Source organism: Cheilinus undulatus, linkage group 13 (assembly GCF_018320785.1).
Source record: "Cheilinus undulatus linkage group 13, ASM1832078v1, whole genome shotgun sequence".
NCBI lineage: Eukaryota > Metazoa > Chordata > Actinopteri > Labriformes > Labridae > Cheilinus > Cheilinus undulatus.
Window position 1 is genome coordinate 19,962,502 of NC_054877.1, and position 19,959 is coordinate 19,982,460.

Genomic DNA, 19,959 nt, shown 5'->3' on the forward strand with positions numbered 1-19,959 from the left:
CCTCTGACTCTGTCCCTCGGTTTAGCCAGTCAGTCGGTGCTTTTTCGGGCAATGAAGTGGACCTACCAGGACTTACAATGTTTCGAAAATGAGACCAGGAATAAAACTTCATCCTTCGGTTTCTTAAAGGTCTGGAACTGCTTGTTCTGGAAAAGGACGAGCGGTTTTCTTGTGACTTGCCCGAAAAAGACACCAGACTCACACTGTAGGGCTGCCTGATTAATTAATTGGAGGCTGCATCTTAATGTGGGTACAACGTTAAAGGTAAGCTAGGTTTTTCCTTTTATTTTTTCATTCATATACTCTTCTTTATTCCACTTTAACCCGAGAAACTCTTTGCATTCCTTGCTTAATTTAAGATAAGACTGTTGCTTGTCTTAACAGTAAAAATACTTCCCTTGTCATCTTGTGGTATCAGCTCGCTGTTGCATAATCCAAGAAGTGTAGCAATATCTTGACTATCCCACCATGTGACTCACAACAATAACGCCTCCATCATATTCTTATGTAAGTTTTTGGTCTGATTTAGACTCTGAATATCTGTTTAAGCCCACAGTCCTTCCTTGTGAATGTGAAAAAAAATGCCTAGTAACAGTGATTGTTAATTTAGTTACACAACCTTCTTATTTGGCACCTGTGTCGTTTCAAAGTTTCCTCTGTCATGCCATCTTTTTAGTTCCCTGAAATGTGACCAGTTATCTTTCCAGACGTGTCAAAGTTTTTTTTCTCTCTTTACAGTTGCCAGGTTGTCCTAACAGTCAGACTTCCTCTGAGGACACCAGAGACACAGCTGATCCGGAGAGGTCAGACACTCTCTGACCCAGATCCCCCTGGCAGGAGGACATGGAGGTCCTGCGTAAGTCCTCTGTGTTTGCTGCAGAGGTCCTGGATGTGTTTGACCGCTCACTGACAGACAAGGAGCTGGTGTCCCAGTCCAAGGCACTATGCAGAGACTACATACTGTCCCGGTTGAACCAGAACGGACTGGGATGGTCCAAAACTGAACTCAACCTCTCTCCTTCAAATGCAGCGCTCGCAGAGGTGTCGTTGGTCCTTCTCTGTTTAGGTGAGAAAACCTCAAGGGCTGTGAAAACCAAGGAACAAATTAACATCTCACTTTGGTCACTCTTCAGAGCTCATGTATTCAGGTGGATCACTTGAATCAGAATAAGTTGCAGCATTACAGTTTAGTTTTTTACTTCTTAGAGCTCTTGCAAGGAGATTTTAGCTGGTTATGAAACAGACTGAAATAAATACTGCAGCTTCTTTATGAGCAACAGAAAGCTAAGGAGACCATCAGAGAGGAGAGTGAAAATAGATAGACAGAAAATTTATGTATAAAAATTTAAAATTAGTTTCAATATTTGGAAATGTTACTGCTAGGTATTTGCCAGACAAGGTGGGCAAAAGCAGGCTTCCAAAACAGTTTTGAAATGTTTTTCACAGAAGAAACATAGTCTGATACCGGTGCTACATCGATACTTTTATACAGTACCAGTGTCAGTACTTTTGAAAGAAAAAAACGTCCTGAAAGTCAGCAGGAGAATAAAAGCTGTCTGGGTAATGTCAGTAATTCGCAGAAGTATCTTTATAAGATCCAGTTGAACATGGGTTAAGAAAAGGAAACCTGTTTAACTTAAAACAAAAATCACACAAATTCTGTAATAGATTTCTTGCCTATCACTTGGAATGGCAGGGCGTTGCATTGGGATGGCAAGGTATTGAAATTAAGTACCAATATCTATGTTGTAATCTGGTCCAGTAGATATTGGGGGTGTTGGTACTGGTAACATGTAGGTAGTGGGTTTCAATACTTATCCGTACTTCTCTGAAACCTGTCCCCCTGCAGTGGTTTTACACAACATTAATAATGATGACAGTCTAAGCACTCATCTTCCTCCTCATGGTCTGGTTTCTTTTTTCTGCTTATATAGATGCCATGGTATCTATCTTAGTCTGTTTCATGACCAGCTATAAAACTCTTCACAAAAGCTTTAAAGATTAAGATTTTTAAAAATGTACAAACATTTTTCACTCAGCTATTTATGTGTTTCACTTTAATATCAGTCCAAACTAAGGGCAATTCATGAAATAACTGAGCAGAAATGAAATAATGTGATGTTTCTTAATACATACATCTCTGAATTTTTTTCTGGATTCAGACATGTTAATAAAACATTAAAAGGCTTGGCTTTCCTTCATATTTCCCTGAAATATGCCTAGGGCTGACCGATTTGGGGAAATAGTCAAATTGCTATTATAAGCATTAAAGTTCCTCATCTAAATCATTCTATATTATAACAAACACAATATTATGCAGATTAAACTAAGGCTGAACAATTTTTAAAAATATCTAAAATATCGAACTGCAATTATTTTGCAAAGTTGAGATGAACTGTTGCATTGAAGGGAATGATGGTTTCATGTCTGTCTCATCTGTTTAAAGCATGAACCAAAAAAAGGAAAATAGGATTTTTGCAATCTATTAAAAAAAAAAGACTTGAATGCTTGCATGATTTATAGTGCATAACATTGTTTTTCTTTCTTTAAAAAAGAAAAAAAAGACATCTTAGGGGCTTTTATGCTATAGAGTCAGAAACAGGGATGAGAGAGTGGTGGAGAGACATTAGGGAAGGTAACCACAGGCTGGACTTTAACCCGTGTCGCCTGTGAACGTGGGGCGCCTTGGACCACTGGGCCATCCGCACCCTGTACATAACATTTCTGCCTCTAAAATGTATTAAACTGGTATTTTGACACATTTTAGGTTAAAGAAATATTGCACCTTCTGTGATTTAAAAATCGCAGCAGGCCATATTGTGATTTAATTTGAGTTTAAATTAATTGCCCAGTCCTAATAAGACATAGATGAATATAGAAACTTGACCTTACCAGTAACTATACTGGAATACAATAACTGATTCATGCTGGACAATTAGCAGTTATATTTAATGTACATGTTATGCTTTTGGCATGTCTACACATGTATAGAGGTTGTCCTCAAAGGTTCAAATCTGACTTCTGGCTCCTCTTCCTCATGTCATTTCCTACTCTCTCTCACCAGTTTCAACTCCATCCACTGTCCTACCCGAACAAAGGCATGAAAGCGCAAAATCTAGAAAAATATTGTTTAGGTCTTCATGGCAGAATGCGGACTCCATATTAGAGTTCTTTCAGAAAAAGTGCATCCTTTTTAAAAAGATTTTTTCTGTTTTTTTGTTTAAATTTAATGAATTGAGCTTGACTTTTAGTGTAAATGTTTCAAAGTTATATATTTGGCATTGGTTTATGAGAAGTGAAACCCTGTAATCCTGTTAAACATTAATGTATGCTTTGCTTTAAGAGCAGTTGATAAAATTTGATGTGTGTTTCCAACTTTAACCCAGTCTGAGATGATTTCTGTGACAGGGATTTTCAACACTGCTCTTTGGTCAGAGAAGCAAAGTCACTGCGTATTTAATCTGCTTTTAAGTAAAAGTAGGCTGAGAGATGACTCAGCAGTGTAGGAAGAAATGATCGATCCACAAGAAGAATAACATGTACTGTATCTTTATGTATACAGACTGAAGAGAGAAGAGCGAATGATGAATGAAGTATTGCATTTGTATTTGTGTGAGTGATGACACCGAGACAATTTGACTCTCTTAGGGCAACAGCCAAAGTGCCTTTTTTCTTTTTAAGAGATTCCAGCAGAGACATAAATGTTTAACTTTAACATTGCTGTTGAATAGTTTGTAAAATATGACTGTCTTTAGGTTAAATCTGTGTTTTTGTTTCTGTCTCATTCATTCAGAAACACTGTGATCTTCACAGACTTTTAAAGCCTCTATCTTTTTAATAATCTTTTCTCTGTGATTTCTCTTGTTACCTAGGCGACGAGCTGGAGTGCATGCAGCCCAGTTTGTACAGGAACGTGGCACGGCAGCTCAGCATTTCTGTTGCCATGGAGAACATGGTTTCGGATGCCTTCATTGGCGTGGCAACAGAGATTTTCTCCACAGGTACACAGCTGTTTTTCTTCAGGTGATACTGATAATGAAGATGATGTAACTTGGTGTAAAAACTGAACATGTGCGAGCTCAGGGAGGGATTAAACCTCCACAGGGTCTAAAGCTAACAATAGAGGCTTTCACTGTGAATCAACAGACTAAGGAAAATAACCAAGTTACATACTGACATTACTGATGCGATAAGGGAATTAGGATGTCTCCACATCTCGCTTGTTTAAGTAAATGTCCCTCTGGCGCTTAGACCTGTCCTGGTTCTGATTGGGCTGACCTGAAACAAACCGGATGGCGATCAGCCTAAACAGGAGGGAGGATCCGGCACATCTGCCAGGGCAAATACAATACAAGCTCACATGTTTATCTGCCTTCAGTGCTGCTACACCGTTAATCACAGTTTTGTCACATGAGCATTTACATTACAGAAGAAGAAGTCTGTTTTTTCACTGCTTAGTGTTATTCTAGTTCAACAGGCACTGCTTTCCTACTCGGCAGATGCACTTATTAACTTTTTGATGCAGATCTGAGTGTAATGGCCATACTGTCAGACCATTATGATGCTGTTGGAGCTCAAACTCTCCATCAGCTACCTAGCTAGCTTTTGTTTGGATTGCATTTTTAGTTTTTCCCACTTATTTGGGATAAGTATAAAAGGAAAAAAAATTTACCCGTAGGAAGTCATTTTCACCAAGAGTATGTTTTTAGAATCATAAAATTGTGTCATTTTCCTGATGATGGACCACAAGAAATTTCTGCTAAAGATTCTGAAGGTTTTGAGAAATTTCCTTCAAAACTACTAGAAATTTCCAAACATAACCCCTAAAAGCCTAAATATTGAATTAAAAAAAATCACCAGAAGTTCTGTTAAAATTCCTTAATGTTTTAAAGCAAATTCTCCAAAATGTCAAAGCAAATTCAATCCAAAATTTCCGAACAGTTTCCGAAGAATAAGAAAAATAAATTCTAATCCTGTGGAAAAAAATACAAATTCCCCAAAATTTCAATACAAATTTGAGAAAATGTCTTAAGATTCTCCCTCCCCCAAAATTTCCAATCAAATTCCCAAATATTTACAGATAAATTCCACAATTTTCTATAAAAAATAATTAAAGTTCTGGAGGTTTTGAATAATTTCCTTCAAAACTACTAGAGATTTCTGAACACACACACACACACAAACACACAAATTCCCTCAAATTTTCAAGACATTGCTCAAAAATAAAAGAAATAAATTAGAAAAATAAATTCCTCAATTTCCCATGAAAATACCAAAACATTTTGGAGCGAATCCCCCCGCAAAACTACGAATCCAGCACTCCAATATTTAGCAAACTCCCCAAAATGTCTACGCAGATTCCACCCAAAATGTAAAAATAAATTCTGCCAAAATTCCATGGAAAAAAAAATTCCCATCAAATTCCCAGATATTTACAAATTCACAATTTCCCATGAAAATAGCAGAATTCAGTGTTACCTTACAAGAAAGCCATAATGTAATGTCCTCATATGTGTATGCAGCATCCCAAGAGGTTAAAAATGATTACAGTTTAGAGATTAACCAAAAGATCTTTGTGGATTGACACTGGATTTATAAGAGAATTCTGCAAACATGTATAAATAATGGGGAACAGCAGATAAACATAAAATCTGTAAGTTCTTGCTAACATATACTCTTAAATTCCTGTTTATATATATTGCAAGTCAAATTATCACAACACTGAATAACATAATTGCACATTTCTGGCTGGCTGAGCAGATTTCTTCTGTATCCTCCTGGTCTTTAGGCTGTTTTCAATTCTGTGTTTCAGATTTCTTCCCTGATAATTAAGCTTATACTGTGGATGTAGAAAAGGGCCATATCAAAAAATCTCCTCACATTGTTGTGCCTGGTTTGTCTTCTGACAGAATCAGTTTTTGATTTTTTTCTCTGAGTGTTTTGAGCTAAGAGTCAGTCTGGGTCTTTTCCATTTGTCACGGCCTTCATAGTCTTAGACTGTGACCAAAGAAATGTAAAAGCCATGCAATAGGTGTGGATTTCTGCCAACAACTTTGGGACTACAATATTTCAAAAACTATCTGATTGATTTCCTTGAAATGTTGCTTAAACATTTCTGATTCAAACATTCCTGACTGATTTTCTTTTCTGGGGTGACTGTGGCTCAGTGGGTAGAGTCGGTTGTCTTGCGTTCTGATGGATGTGGGTTTAATCGCACACTTGACCCCACTCCCCCTCCACTGCTTTGTCGGTGGCGTGTAAACGGGTGTGGATGTGTTTGAAATTAATTAGCTAATGCTAATTCTTCATACCAACCTCTGCCATCGGTGTGTGATTGTGAGGGAGTAAATGTGATGGAGTGAATGGGTAAGTGTGACCTGTTGTATTAAAGCATAGTAGTTACATGACTAACACTATACAAGCTCAAGTCCATTTGGCGTTTTTGCAGACTTGAGATTTAATTTTTTTGTTGATGGACTGCTGTTTTGCTAGGTCAACTGATCACTTAAATTAAATAATCAATTCAGGTGGTCCACCTCTTTGTTTTTTTTAGCTGCATAGCTGATGCCATTCTGGTCTTACAAACGTAGATCATAAACAGAGATATCACAGATACATTAGTAAAATGATGCGGCATAAACAGATGGTAGCAGATTAAATGCTGTCATCTAGTACATCTAAGCAGGTGCACCCACAAACCTGCATGGGCCACTGAAAGAATCAGGACATGGCCCCTCCCTAGCTGCCTTTTGATAATGATAAGTTGTGAATATAGGATTAGTTGAGCCACTTAGTGCCAGTCTCTTGGCCAATGAGCTAGGCTGAGCTTTTGGAGTGGCGGTAACAAAGTTTGTTTCAGGTCCTAGCATGATGACACACAGTCTGACATTACTGGCCTTACAGTTAGGTTCAGTGGGCCTGTCTGCACTGTTAACATCAAAATAAACACAAAGTGATTGCTCATTTGCAGGCCAATTTAATAAGAGGGCTTTACATTTTAAACAGGCAACAACAACAACTCAAATATGCTTTTCTGGCTTTTGCTTTAATAAGTAGTGGGGAGGGTTTAGGTTTTAAATAGAAGTTGTTTATTGTTGCTTACATTATGATGGCTTGCATTGATGCTAATCTTCATGGGCCCCTCCATAAAGCCGGACCTTAGAAAGCTTGCTGCTGATTTAGACAAGAGGGGCCTGATTTTCACTCTGTGTATCTCTAATGATTAACACATTTACACTATACCAACAACCTCAGCATAGCCATGTGATTTTCTATTATTGTCACATGTGAATAACAGTACGACTGTTACTAACTTAAATGTTTTCTGGTAAAATCTTTGTTCAGTCAGTGGACTTGGCTGTGTCAGATCCTTTGGTCTTAAGTCATCCTGACAGCAGATGTGCTGTGTATGCTATATAAAGCAGCACTGACATTTATAAGTACTAGAATAAAAAAAAAAGCCTTTTTGTCCCCTGAATGAGCCTTGGGGAGAGATTAAACGGTCTCATCATCGTGTGATGTAAGACTGAAATATGACTAGTTTCCTGGAAGATCAGAAAAGGACTCTCATAATATAATTTTCATGCCCGTTTTCTGCCAGAAGCTTGTGCTTGCTTTGACGTCAGGAGGATGCAATATTTGGAGACAGCGTGGGATTCCTTCTGTAGAAAAACAAACTGGTGAACCCATACTGCCCCTGCCTTCTGGGACGGGCTGAAACCAGGATAAAAATAGAAACAAACATCTAACTTTGTTCTCCCTACTGGAAGGAATTTGTTTTATAACCAGCTCTGGAGTTTTTATCATTCCTTGTTGCTACATGACTCCAGAAACTATAGAAGGAACGTTATGTCCAGCGGATGTGTAACAACCACAAGGTTTTTTTTTGCAGGCGGTCTAGTGGACATCTAAAATGTGGCCTTCTTAGAAAAATCAACATGACTGGTCTTTCCCTCATCTATCATCTCCTGCCTCCCGCTTAGTTTTTTTTTTCCACCTTCCTCTCCTCCGGCTTTATCCTTGACAATCTTGTCTCTATTCTTGGCCTGCTTCTCAGTATGGAGTGAGACATGATGTTCTCTGACAGCTTCCTTGTACACTTATCTCATTTAAGCTTGCACAGAGCTCTATCTCCTCTTATAGCCACAGCCAGACACTGCAGGTCAGCTCTGGAGAACAGTCACAGCCACGCAAGCCTGCCTAAGGAGGCTAATGTCATTAGGTGCTGTATTACATCACTGTTGGTCATTATAACAGTCCCTGCTGCCCTGGAAACCATCCCTAGAAGTGGACAGCATGCCCTCGGTTATCAGACTGGGTTGTTTAAAGGGGAAAAGACTTCAAAGAATTTTCTTCTCGAGATTAAAACTAAGAAGCAATTTCTGGAAGTGAAAACCAGAGCCAATGGAGAAAATGCAAAAAAGCTGCAGTTCCTTGAGTGTTCTAAAAGTAAAGGAATCCCCATCAAAGCTATGGGATTTAAATACCTATAAACATGTTTACAGCCCAATACATATTTTTTAAGACATCTGATTTGATTATATTATGGGTAAGAGTGATGCATTAAAAGGGCATGGCCTGTTTGACTGACATGAGGGTGTGTTTTGACTGTTTGCCAGGAGGTCAGGCCTCATCTTAGCTCAACCCTGTCAGCTTGCTTTGCTTTATATGCTATAGAGATTATGAGTTAGAGAAGAGCTTTGCAGTATCCAAGAAAATGATTAGCCCCCCCCTTAAGTGCACCTCTTTGCTTTTTGATTAGCTGGAAGTTTGTTTGAGAATTTTCAACATGGCAACCGCTGTCATCGTGCTTCATAATGTGACTAACGTCACATCGACTAAAGTCTTCTTTTATGAGTCGAACTGCATTTTCTGAACCTGTTGACCTCATGCAGATTATAAACATTATTTGACATTTTGAAAAGACAACATGGTCAGCTTTTTAATTTACAGCAGGCATGGTATGACGTCTCACTAGCTACATTCACGCACTTCCCAAGTTTGTTGAGTTGCACCTCGTCATCAGGTTTCATTTCAGTCCAAGGTCCACCACCTGGCTGACAGGATACGATGCTTAGCAGACTGGATGTAGACTGGGATAAGCACACAGAACAGAAGACTATCATCAGGAGTTAATAAGGCAGTTTAATGAGTCAAAATGTTTTCTACCGTGGAGACTTGATGTTTAAACTCAACAATTGAATGTAGGGCTGAACGATATGCAAAAATACCCTAATTGTGATATTTCCCCCCCAATATTTTGATTAAAAATGTGATTTTTTGGGTTCCTAATTTTGTGTTTTATTCAACAAGCACAAGCAATAAATAATTCTATATTATAACCAGCACAATGTTACATAAATTAAGCTAATATTTAACTATTTTGAAGACGTATCTGATTGCAATTATTTTGGCTCATATTACAAACTTGATATCAATTGCTATATTGAAGGGGACTATCATTTTTGTGTAATTCTCATTTTAAGAAAAACATACAAAACAAGAAAAGTGGGAGTTTTTCAAACTATTCTTAACTGAAGACACGTAAATGTTTGCATAATGTGTTGAGCATAACATCTCTGCTGCTTTTTTGATTGAAGTGACATTTTGATGCACATTAGGTAAAAGAAATAATGAGAAAATTGCAGACTTATTTCAGACTTTATTTTTTGATTAATTGCCAAGCCCTAATAAGACCTATTTTCCTATTTTATTTATCAATGCCACCAAGTAAAATTAGATCTATGAGAATAATTTAAGTCAGAAACACAATCGAAGTTTCATAATATTTGTAAGGTAAAGGAACATGATTGGCTCTAAAGATCTATGATCACAGAATTCTACCTTTTGAACATAGTCGTGTGTCTCACTCAGATTAGCAGCTATTATTTTAAATATTGAGAAGGCTGTTTACTTATCTCGTGATAAAGTATATACAGGGTTTCTGCAGATCCTTGAAAAGTCTTAATTTTAAATTGCACGTTTGAAATTTAAGTCCTTAAAAAGTCTTAAAAAGTCTGATTTTTCCAGCGAGAGGCCTTACATTTTAGAAGGTACTTTGACTGAGACATTTCCTTATCCAATGTATTTTTTCTAGCCAACCTTATTTGAGTCTAATCATCTTCCTCCACAAACTGTTGCAGAAGTATCCTCCATAATTCAGTGTTGGATGTTCTACATTTCCTCTCTGATTTGATCTGACTCTCTGGGATTTAATAATCTCTGTACTGTTGTGATACACTGGCCCACTTCTCTGACATCTGGGCTACCAGGTCACACACTTAAAAATTCTTGCAGTTCACACTTATTTGATGGGTAAAAACATTATTCTGCTTTGTAATAAAAGTGAGAATCAGCTCAGCACACCTGATAGTATATGTTATTCTAGATATAAACATAAGCTTGTAGATAAAATAGAGGCATTGAATGTGCCAGAAATTATCAAATTTGGGACCAAAAAAACTTATTTTGTCTTTTACCATGTGACTTTTAATAAACAGGAAATTAAATCAGATAATTCAGCCCTGGTCCAGTTAACTGGGAAATCACACATACCTTTGATTGTTTACCTGATCTGAGAAAAGCAAAAACACTTTTTGTGTGGTAGAGGGTATTAAATTGGATTTTGAAAGTTTTAGAAACCCTGTATATAATAATAGAAGTGTTAACATTATTTTTTGCTAACTAGAAGACCTTTTGGGAATAAAAGAAACCTCTTTTTAATACCTTAAAATATTAGTGGTCAGCAAGGAATTTCTTGGTTCAAATTGAGATTGGACAGGGCTTTTCTGAGTGAAATTTTTCATGTTCTCTGATGCATATTTTTCTCTTGGCACTTAGGCTTCATCCACAAATCAAAGACTTGCTTCTTAGGTTAACTTGTGACTCTAAATTGCCCATGAGAGTGAGTGTGAGCATGACTAGTTGTTTGTCTCTTTATTGTCAGCCTCCTGCCCAATGACAGGTTGGGACCAGCTTTAGCACCCCTCAAGACTCTGATACATGACCAGTTAAATACTCAGTAACAGGTTGTGGGAATTAATTTGAAATGACAAATACAAACAATGACTAGCTTACAGTCTAAAAGACAAAAACAGAGTAACATGTTCCCACTGACAGCAGTAAATCATATTAACTGAAAACTGGTATCAAGTGTAGCAGATTTTATGAGGACTTTCACCACTATTGTATTAAAGATGAGCAACAAGGTTTGAACATCTTTCCACAGAGTTGCATGAGGACAAAAATAACAGTGATGTCTGTTTCCCTCCCAGGTATAACGTGGGGTAAAGTGGTGTCCATGTATGCAGTAGCCGGAGCCCTGGCAGTGGATTGTGTCAGACAAGGCTATCCAACCACCGTCCATGTCTTAGTGGACAGTCTGGGCCAGTTTGTACGCAAGTTTCTGGTTCCCTGGCTGAAGAGACGGGGAGGATGGGTAAGCTTTCATTGCTGAGTGATCATGGTTACATAATGCATCTTTTCTCAGCATTCACATGTTGCTGGTTGTTATGGAAATCCTTTCAACATGACAATTTGATAAAGATATTATCCAAACACTGAGATGAGAAGAAGACACAGGAGACTCCGATGGTTTATGTTGAACGGTTTCCTTAGTCTTAGTAAAGGAGAAATAGTGATACCAATGTAATGTGTAGTTGAAGCCAGATTTCTAACGAAGGCCTAGTAGTTCACCCTTTTATGCATTTTGGCCACCCTTAACATTGATCATAAACTCAAAATATGACTACACAGAATTCACTGATTGACGTCAAGTGTTAAGATGTTCTGGAGTTGGATCGTCTCTATGAAAGAGCCTACTCCTGACCTTACAGTTCGACCAGGGGCTTTGAAGTAACTTAACCATCCCTCAATATATTGGTGGAGACACAGAAATATTAGAAGTTTCCTTAACACTGTTGCTTGGTTAATATGACACCTTCTAAATATTTCCCATTTCAGCAATTTTACTGTGAGCATTAGCATGCTAATGATGGCACTTGTTAGTGTAAAGGAAGGTGTGAAAATGTACATCCATACCAAAGTGGTCAGGTGTTGAGTGAACAGCTCACACACTGCAGGGCTCAAGTGCTCAAATTATTTATCTCACTAAAGTGACATTTCAAGGACTGCTGGTCTTCATCAGACTTATAGGATCAGATATGGCTTGTGAATATTTCAAGCTATTGGTGTCCTTTGATTTTCAGCCTAGTGTCTTCTTGATGAGTCAGATTGGGAACTTTCTGAACATTTTTAAGCAAAAATGCTTGCTTTAGATATCCCTTGTGAGTTTCTTAGGCCAACTATTTTGAATTAAACCGCCTCCAGGCAGGAAGCATGTTACTCACTGAAACATGCTTCCCCAGATTTTCTTGCAAGTAGTTCTTTCAGCTTTGAGATAAATATGTTCACCAGCTCAGCACAATGTGTACCTTTTAGACTACACTAGAAAAGTCCAGATACCTTTGTAACTTTGCAATTAATTTTTGAAATAGCCCAAACTAGCTCCTTCATTGTTACTTATTACAGAAGCTTTGCCCATACAGGGCTTCTCCACTATGACTTTTGGCCATGCCGATCCAAACCAAGCCATGCTGATTTAGTTTTCCATCACCAGTTTGACCACACCGGGCTATGCTGAGCCACAGTCAGAATGCTCCTGCTCTGGTATATTTAATATTTAACGCCAACTCAAAATGCAGCGCCATGAGCTCTAGACGTGCCCTCAAATGGGTAACTTGGTTGTGGTGGAAAACCAAATCTGCTGCCCTGTTGGGCTGCCATGCTGAGTCAAACCAAGTAGAGCCAAGCTGCTCAATGTAATGGAAAACCCTATTTGTGATTCAACAACATATTAGCATACTAACTAAGCACATACCCCAAGGGCTGTAGCAACCTCACAGAGACATTAAGAAGCCAGTAGACTCTTAGGTTAATTTACCAAGATTGGATTGTGTTCAATTATTGAAGCAAGCAAGCAAACAAAGTGACATAACGACAGCAGAATTAAACATTAAAAGCCAGTTTAAAAAGATGAGAAAATAAATATGTATATAGGTTTTATGTATGACAGGTCACGTGTTATGAACCCTTATTACAAATTTCAGTGAAATAAAACTTCTCCAAATTTATAAAATTTCAAAATCATGAAAAATGAGGCAGTAAAAGGATGGTTTGGGTATGTGTGTTGAAAGAGCTGAAGCCACGCCCACTCAGGAGAAATACGATCCTCTCAAATTTAAAAAATGTTTCAATGGAACATGAATGGAGGAAAGCATTCACACCATTATCCTGCCCCTTGACCTTTTGAACAGAGCGCAGCTGCCTGACTCTGTGCCAGAGAAGAGACAAAGTCCTTTTTTCTGGCTCAAATCTCTGTTATGTTATTTTCAATGATCCATAGGCCACTGTGGCTGATAGATTTGGCAAATTTACCTCACAATGAACAAAAAAAAAACCCCAGCAATTAATGACTGTTAACTTTCAATAAAGGCAGTGACATCAGCTAACAACAAACTGCACTGAGATTAACTGCTTGGTGATTTTCTATTGTAGCGTTAGAAGGCCGGGGTCATTCCCGGCTGTAGGGTCGTGACATCACCAGCCCACATATTTTGCCTTGCCACATTAAACCCAGCCAGGAAAGAGGTGAACAACTTTCTAATGGTCTAAATCCAAAATTCAGTCACATGTAGATCTCAGTGTTTTCACATTTACAGCAACCTTATTCCAACATGTCTAGTGTGTTAAGACAAAAATTTTAACTTTACAGGGTCTTTAAAGTCTAGTCTGTAACTGCTGTTCTGCTCCACTCACTCTCGCCTGCTACTCTTGCCTGGTAAAAAGCGGGTGGTACCTCCATAACAACAGGGGCCTAAGTCATGAGCCCAACTCTGCTCTTCTGTTGTCCCCTGATGGTGGAATTAACCCAACTCCATTCAACCTGTGGAGTCCTTTTCTATTTTTAAGAGAAAGCTAAAGACCCGGCTCTTTGAGAGCCATACACCATACACTCAGCTAGACTCTTCTCCTCTGTTGTCTTACGTTAATGACTAGTTGTTTCATTGCTGATAACCAAAATAAAACCTAACCAAACAAAAAGCTTCTATACTCCATGTGCATTGCCTTTAGCACTGCATAGCAGCATCTTTGTCTAACTGGACTTGAGGCACTTTGTGGCACTTACTTATGTTGTTTGCTCCTGTCTAGATCTCAGCTTGTGTTGTACTTGCTCTCAGATGTACATTGTTTTGGACAAAAGCATCTGCTGAATGACACTGTAACATTTCTGTGCATGAATGATACTTCAGCCCAAACACTCACCTAAAGTGAGCATGTAAGTGCAGTTTGCTTTCGTCTTGTGTCTGATTGTTAAGAGGAGCTGTCTGCACTTTTATTCTCTGCTCTGCTGTCATGTTGACCGAGCTCACTTCTGTCCATATATAGATGTGAAACTGGAAGGAGAGGAAGGAGCTCTCTGTCTAGTTTATAGCAAAGCCTAAACTTGACAGATGTGATCCCAGTATCACTATCTGAACTGCAGCTTCCTTCCTGGACTGAGTCAGAAGGAGCAGCTGGTGCAGATATAAAACATCTCATCCCATTCTGTGTAAAGGCCACACACGTGAAAATAGTTTGACGCCATCTGGCCAAGGGTGCATCCTGACTGATTAAACCCCTGCTGTAATATTTGTATGCAAATATTATTACACACAGTATCTACAGATATTTTTACTTACTAGGTCAAACAAAGTGTCAGAGTATTGCTTTTGTCATGCTGCAGTCATCACCAGCTCACTGTGGATTCAGATAATATTACTTTAAGCAGTGTTTGGCTCAGTGCTGGTGTTTATTAGTAAAATGGTTAATACAAAAAGGGCCACAACAATAGAAAACGAAAAATTTGCCCCATGATATGAATGAAAGCTTCTCAAATGTCATGTCAAAAGCCCAAAGGTACCAGCATGTTTTTTGCTTTGTTGCCTAGATTGGGTAGATGTCAAAACATTTCTCCTTTTGTAAAATGTTACTTTCTCAGAAGCCATTAAGGCTCAGGCAGTCTTTTATGAATATACCCCTTTAAGGCTGTCTTATTTTTGATTTTTACTTTTTATTTAATTTATTTTCTAACCTAATGAGGGATAATGATTCACTGGATCTGAATATCTTCAGTACCAAGAGAATGTACAATTAAAATGCTATTCTTTAGGTCTGTGGACCAATAACATAGAAATATGGAGAGATAATACACATATTTTTTGTACAAGAATATATTTTGTATTAAAACTAGTTATAATATACACTGCTTTCCACATTATTAAGCAAACGACTTTTTTCTCATATTTTCCTAAATATTAATGCAAATGACAGAGTATTTTTCAACTCATCAGCCATTAGAGCATAATTCAAAATGTTTTTGAACAAACTTCATAATGATAACCGTTATTTAAAAAAAAAAATAAAACCCTCAAAATGCACTTTTCCACATGTTCTACATTATTAAGCAGGCCACAGGCTTCAAGCATACAGGAAAGAAAAAGGATCTCTCTGCTGCCGAAAAGTGTCAAATAGTGTAATGCCTTGGACAAGGAATGAAAACATTAGATATTTCATGAAAAATTAATCATGATCATTGTACTGTGAAGGAATTTGTGGCTGATTCAGAGCACAGATGGGTTCGTGCAGATAAAGGCATAATGAGGAAGGTTTCTGCTAGACAAATTCATCAGATTAAGAGAGCAGATGCTAAAATGCCATTACAAAGCAGCAAACAGGTATTTGAAGCTGCTGGTGCCTCTGGAGTCCCACCAACCTCAAGGTGTAGGATCCTCCAGAGGCTTGCAGTCGTGCATAAGCCTAATATTCAGCCGCCCGATCCAATTCTCACAAGCAGAAACAGTTGCAGTGGGCCCAGAAATACATGAAGACTCATTTTCAAACAGTCTTGTTGACTGATGATTGCCATGCAACCCTGGATGGTCCAGATGGAGGAGTAGTGGATGGTTGGTGGACGGCCACCGTGTCCCAACAAGGCTGTAACGTCAGCAAGGAGGGGGTGGAGTCCTGTTTTGGGCCGGATTCATGAGGAGAGAGCTGGTAGGCCCCTTTAAGGTCCCTGAAGGTGTGGAAATGACCTCCGCAAAGTATATAGAGTTTCTGACTGACCACTTTCTTCCCTGGTTAAAAAAAAGAACAGCAGTTCGATCTGTAGCACAATTTTCTTCAAGCATGACAATGCTCCATCTCATGCTGCAAAGAATACCTCTGTGTCATTGGCTGCTATGGGCATAAAAGGAGAGAAACTCATGGTGTGGCCCCCATCCTCCTCTGACCTCAACCCTACTGAGAACCTTTGGAGCATCCTCAAGCTAAAGATCTATGAGGGTGGACGCAGTTCACATCAAAACTCACAAATTCAGTGGATGCAAGAATTGTGAAGGAGATATCAAAAAAGGGCTCCTATGTTAACATGGAACTTGGCCTGTTAAGATGTTTTTGGTTGAAATAGCTTTTGATTTCAGTGAATATGACCTCCTAATGTTACAAATTTAACAAATGACCATTTTCAGTTCTTTACAACAGATAAAATGTTTTAAAACTCTGTTGTGCATAATAATGCGGAAAAGTGCAATTTGAGGTTTTTATTTTTTTTTAAATAATTTTTGTCATTATGAAGTTCAAAAACATTTGAATTATGCTCTAACGGCTGATGACTTAAAAAATACTCTGACAGTCATTTGCATTAATATTTAGGAAAATATGAGAAAAATGTCATTTGCTTAATAATGTGGAAAGCGGTGTAAGCTTTGCGAGTTGGTAAATGAACCCCTGCACCCCTTGTAACTTCCCACTTATATTTGATTACACCTTCCTACTCTGATATTTTCTGTTTATCTGGATAAAGTAAACATTAAAGTTAATGTGTATTTCATTGAGTTTAATGTTAAATCTTTCTTTCCTCAGGTGGAGATAACAAAATGTGTGGTAAAGAAAGATCTAACGCCTGAACAGCACTGGCTGTCGTCTAGCATCGACTCCCTGAAGTATTTCCTCACTACAGTCTACGTCTACATCATGAAGGAGCAGTGAAGAGACAAGACCTATCGTGACGGAGTCATTGTTTGATATGAGATTTATAATCTCAGATTTATCATTAAAACAATGGGAGCGATGTTCATACTTCATGAGGGACTGGACCTGCCTGCAGCTAACAGTATGTCGCTGAATGTCCATCATTGAATGTTTCATCAGCATCATGTGCATGCCATGTTGGCGTGTTAAAGTCTGGCAGTGATTGCTTTTCATCCAGAGAGCAGTTACGCTGATATTTAAGTGTCAGTCCACCACTTCTGCATATATTCATAGCTGTGCAGTAAACCACGCTTCTGCATTGTGGTACCTGTAATGTATGATGCTGTTCAGGTTGTTTGCACTCCTGAGGTAAACTGTTTGATGCTTCACATCATGTTTGTCTCAGAATATAAACCCGAAGGGCACACTTCTGTATAAAGCATACATATTTAGTCGACCAGGTTTCTGATGATGAGACAAAGGTATTTAACCCATCATGTGGTCTGATGCACCAGCTTAACTTGTATCTATATCTTATGTATAAGTTCTGCTGAAACTAGTTATGTTCTAACTTATGTTGTGTCGTTGTTTGGTTGCACCATGAAGATGCAAAGGTTCTCTTAACTAGGATTCATAACGTCCAAACTAACCAAAGTCTTGTTGCAGAGATGATATTTTCACTTAATTTATATTCTGTACATGACATGAGATATACAGTATTTCCCATCCACCTGCGGGACAACTCATGGACAGTATTTGGTAAGGGCAGAACCTTTCACAATCAAACTTGGAGGGTGACTGGATGAGCATTCTGTCTGTCACATTCATTACGGGGCAATCAGAGCAACAAAACATTTGATGAAGTTAACTAGCGAGCTTGACAGGCAACCATTACTTTTTCACTATCAGTGGAGCCGGTTGGTGAATTCTTCTCACCGAAGCCAATCAGAGCAAAAATGTTTCCTGCTGAGAAAAGCTTCCAGTGTGGCTCTTTGTTCTTCATTTAACAAAGAAACATTTGTTAACTTCTTATAAAACTACCTCTATAGCTTTAACCACACTGATTTCTCCACTGGCCGCCACTGTTTACTGGCTTACTGGCTTGTAGTTACTCCTCTAATGAAGCTGATTGGTCTCTGGCAGGGAACAAGTGTTTCAGCCTAAAGCTTTGTAAGATGAATCCACCTGATGACAGACCTGGAATCTATCCAGTCTATCTGCTCTGAAAACATTTGGTTAATGGACTTACAATGGACTTGAGCTTTTAGAAAGCTTTTCTAATCGTCTGACTACTCGCAGCCCTTTTTATACCGGAGGTTGCTCCTACCCATTCATACCCATTTACTCCACCTTCAGACACTGATGGTGAAGGCTGCTATGTAAAGTGGCCATGAGTATTAGCATACAAATGCATTTATATGGCCACTGATGCAGCAGTGGGAGTAACATGAGGTTAAGTGTCTTGCCCAAGGACACGTTGACATGTGCCTAAAGGAGCTGGGGATTGAACCCCTGACCTTCTGGTTGGGAGACGACCGACTCTACCTATAGAGCCAAGGTTGCCCCACATTTGACCAGTCAGCATTTTTTAGTGGTGTTTGCAGCTCGAACCAGATTGTCTCTGAACCAACTAAAGGCTGACAGTTAACAGCAGTTCATCAACAAACTGTAACTAAAGCCAACTGCATAAACCTACAGCCAGTGTAAAATAACGACAGTGATACCAAGTGGTGAAATGGTCAATAATAAGAGGTATTTCAACAGTATGTTATTGTTAGACAGTGGAAATTATCTCCATTGAAAGGAAATGAAAGCTCAAATCCCGAGAAAGTCATCACATATTTCTGAAGGTGGCATTAGAACGCGCTGCTGGTATCAAACAGTTGGTAAAACCAGCTCTTTGTCATCCTCCAAGTTATCCCACCTCTTAAAAAACTATCACCAAAGAAAGAGTACTTTACACCTACTAGGAGGTAGGTTTAGGATTTAAGTTTTACCCTGCGTTAAAACCATCTCAGCTGGTGCAACACCTCAAATGTAAGCAAGCATAAACATGTTAGAATTTGTGTTCAAACTAGACTCATTCCAACAGATACAGAGCTGGTGTAACCCATGGCTGGAGTTAAAACCTGAGAGTCCATCCTCTGTAATATGTGTCCACTGGTTACACTTCATGAGTTTGATTTATTACTTTATTGTACCTCACCAAAGCATAACAGTGTTGTGACCCATTAAACTCTCAGCTATACAAGAGACACAGCTGAACTACCGAAGTCACTTTTTCCCCATTTTTTTGCCAAAGAACAGAAGGACAGAGGAGTTGTGTGCAATGCATCCATGTATTCTAGAGGTGTTGATTTCATTTTTAATCTGTAAATAGTTTATGATTTTATTTTTCTATGTCGAAGAATTTTAACTGTTGAAGCCGCTACAGTATGAAGACAGGATGATTGTTTGGTATGCCTGATGGTTGTCAAGTTCAGAGTGTAATTTATAAATGTGTGTCTGAATGTTTTTTATTGAATCACAATAAACTTACTATCTGTACCCATGTATTTTGTTGATTATTTATAGTCACTTCTAATAGGGATTCATAAACTATGCCATGCCCAGGATCCTTATCCAGCTGTAGCATCTGGTGGGGACCCTGTCTTACATGATTGCTAACCTTCCTTTGCACACTCAGAGACAAATATTAAAAATGTTATCACTCAACTTGTTAATATTTCCTCATTTTCAGCAACAACGAGTTATCTTGTTAATTTATTTACTTTTGTCTTTTTGTAAACAGTCACACTCTGTCAAATGTAAAATAGTATTTTTTTTCTTGTTATTCAGTCATCAGTCTTTCTTGTGTTGTAAAGTCTCACAGCCAAGTCGTAATCACTC

At 38.4% G+C, this 19,959-nt stretch overlaps 1 protein-coding gene across 3 annotated transcripts; it reads left to right on the plus strand.

The window, feature by feature from the left end:
- The first annotated feature begins 13 nt into the window (after positions 1-13).
- On the plus strand, positions 14-19,617 carry LOC121519741 (bcl-2-related ovarian killer protein homolog B-like). 3 transcript variants are annotated; one of them, XM_041802597.1, is made up of 6 exons: positions 14-264; positions 385-507; positions 739-1,066; positions 3,873-4,001; positions 11,274-11,437; positions 16,963-19,617. In XM_041802597.1, exons 3-6 carry the CDS (start codon positions 844-846, stop codon positions 17,086-17,088), a joined length of 642 nt encoding a protein of 213 aa, XP_041658531.1. In that variant the 5' UTR covers positions 14-264; positions 385-507; positions 739-843; the 3' UTR covers positions 17,089-19,617. The 3 variants fall into 3 exon arrangements, with proteins under 3 accessions (XP_041658531.1, XP_041658529.1, XP_041658528.1); XM_041802595.1 differs by having other exon boundaries at positions 419-507; XM_041802594.1 differs by lacking the exon at positions 385-507 and having other exon boundaries at positions 15-264.
- The last annotated feature ends 342 nt before the right edge of the window (positions 19,618-19,959 follow it).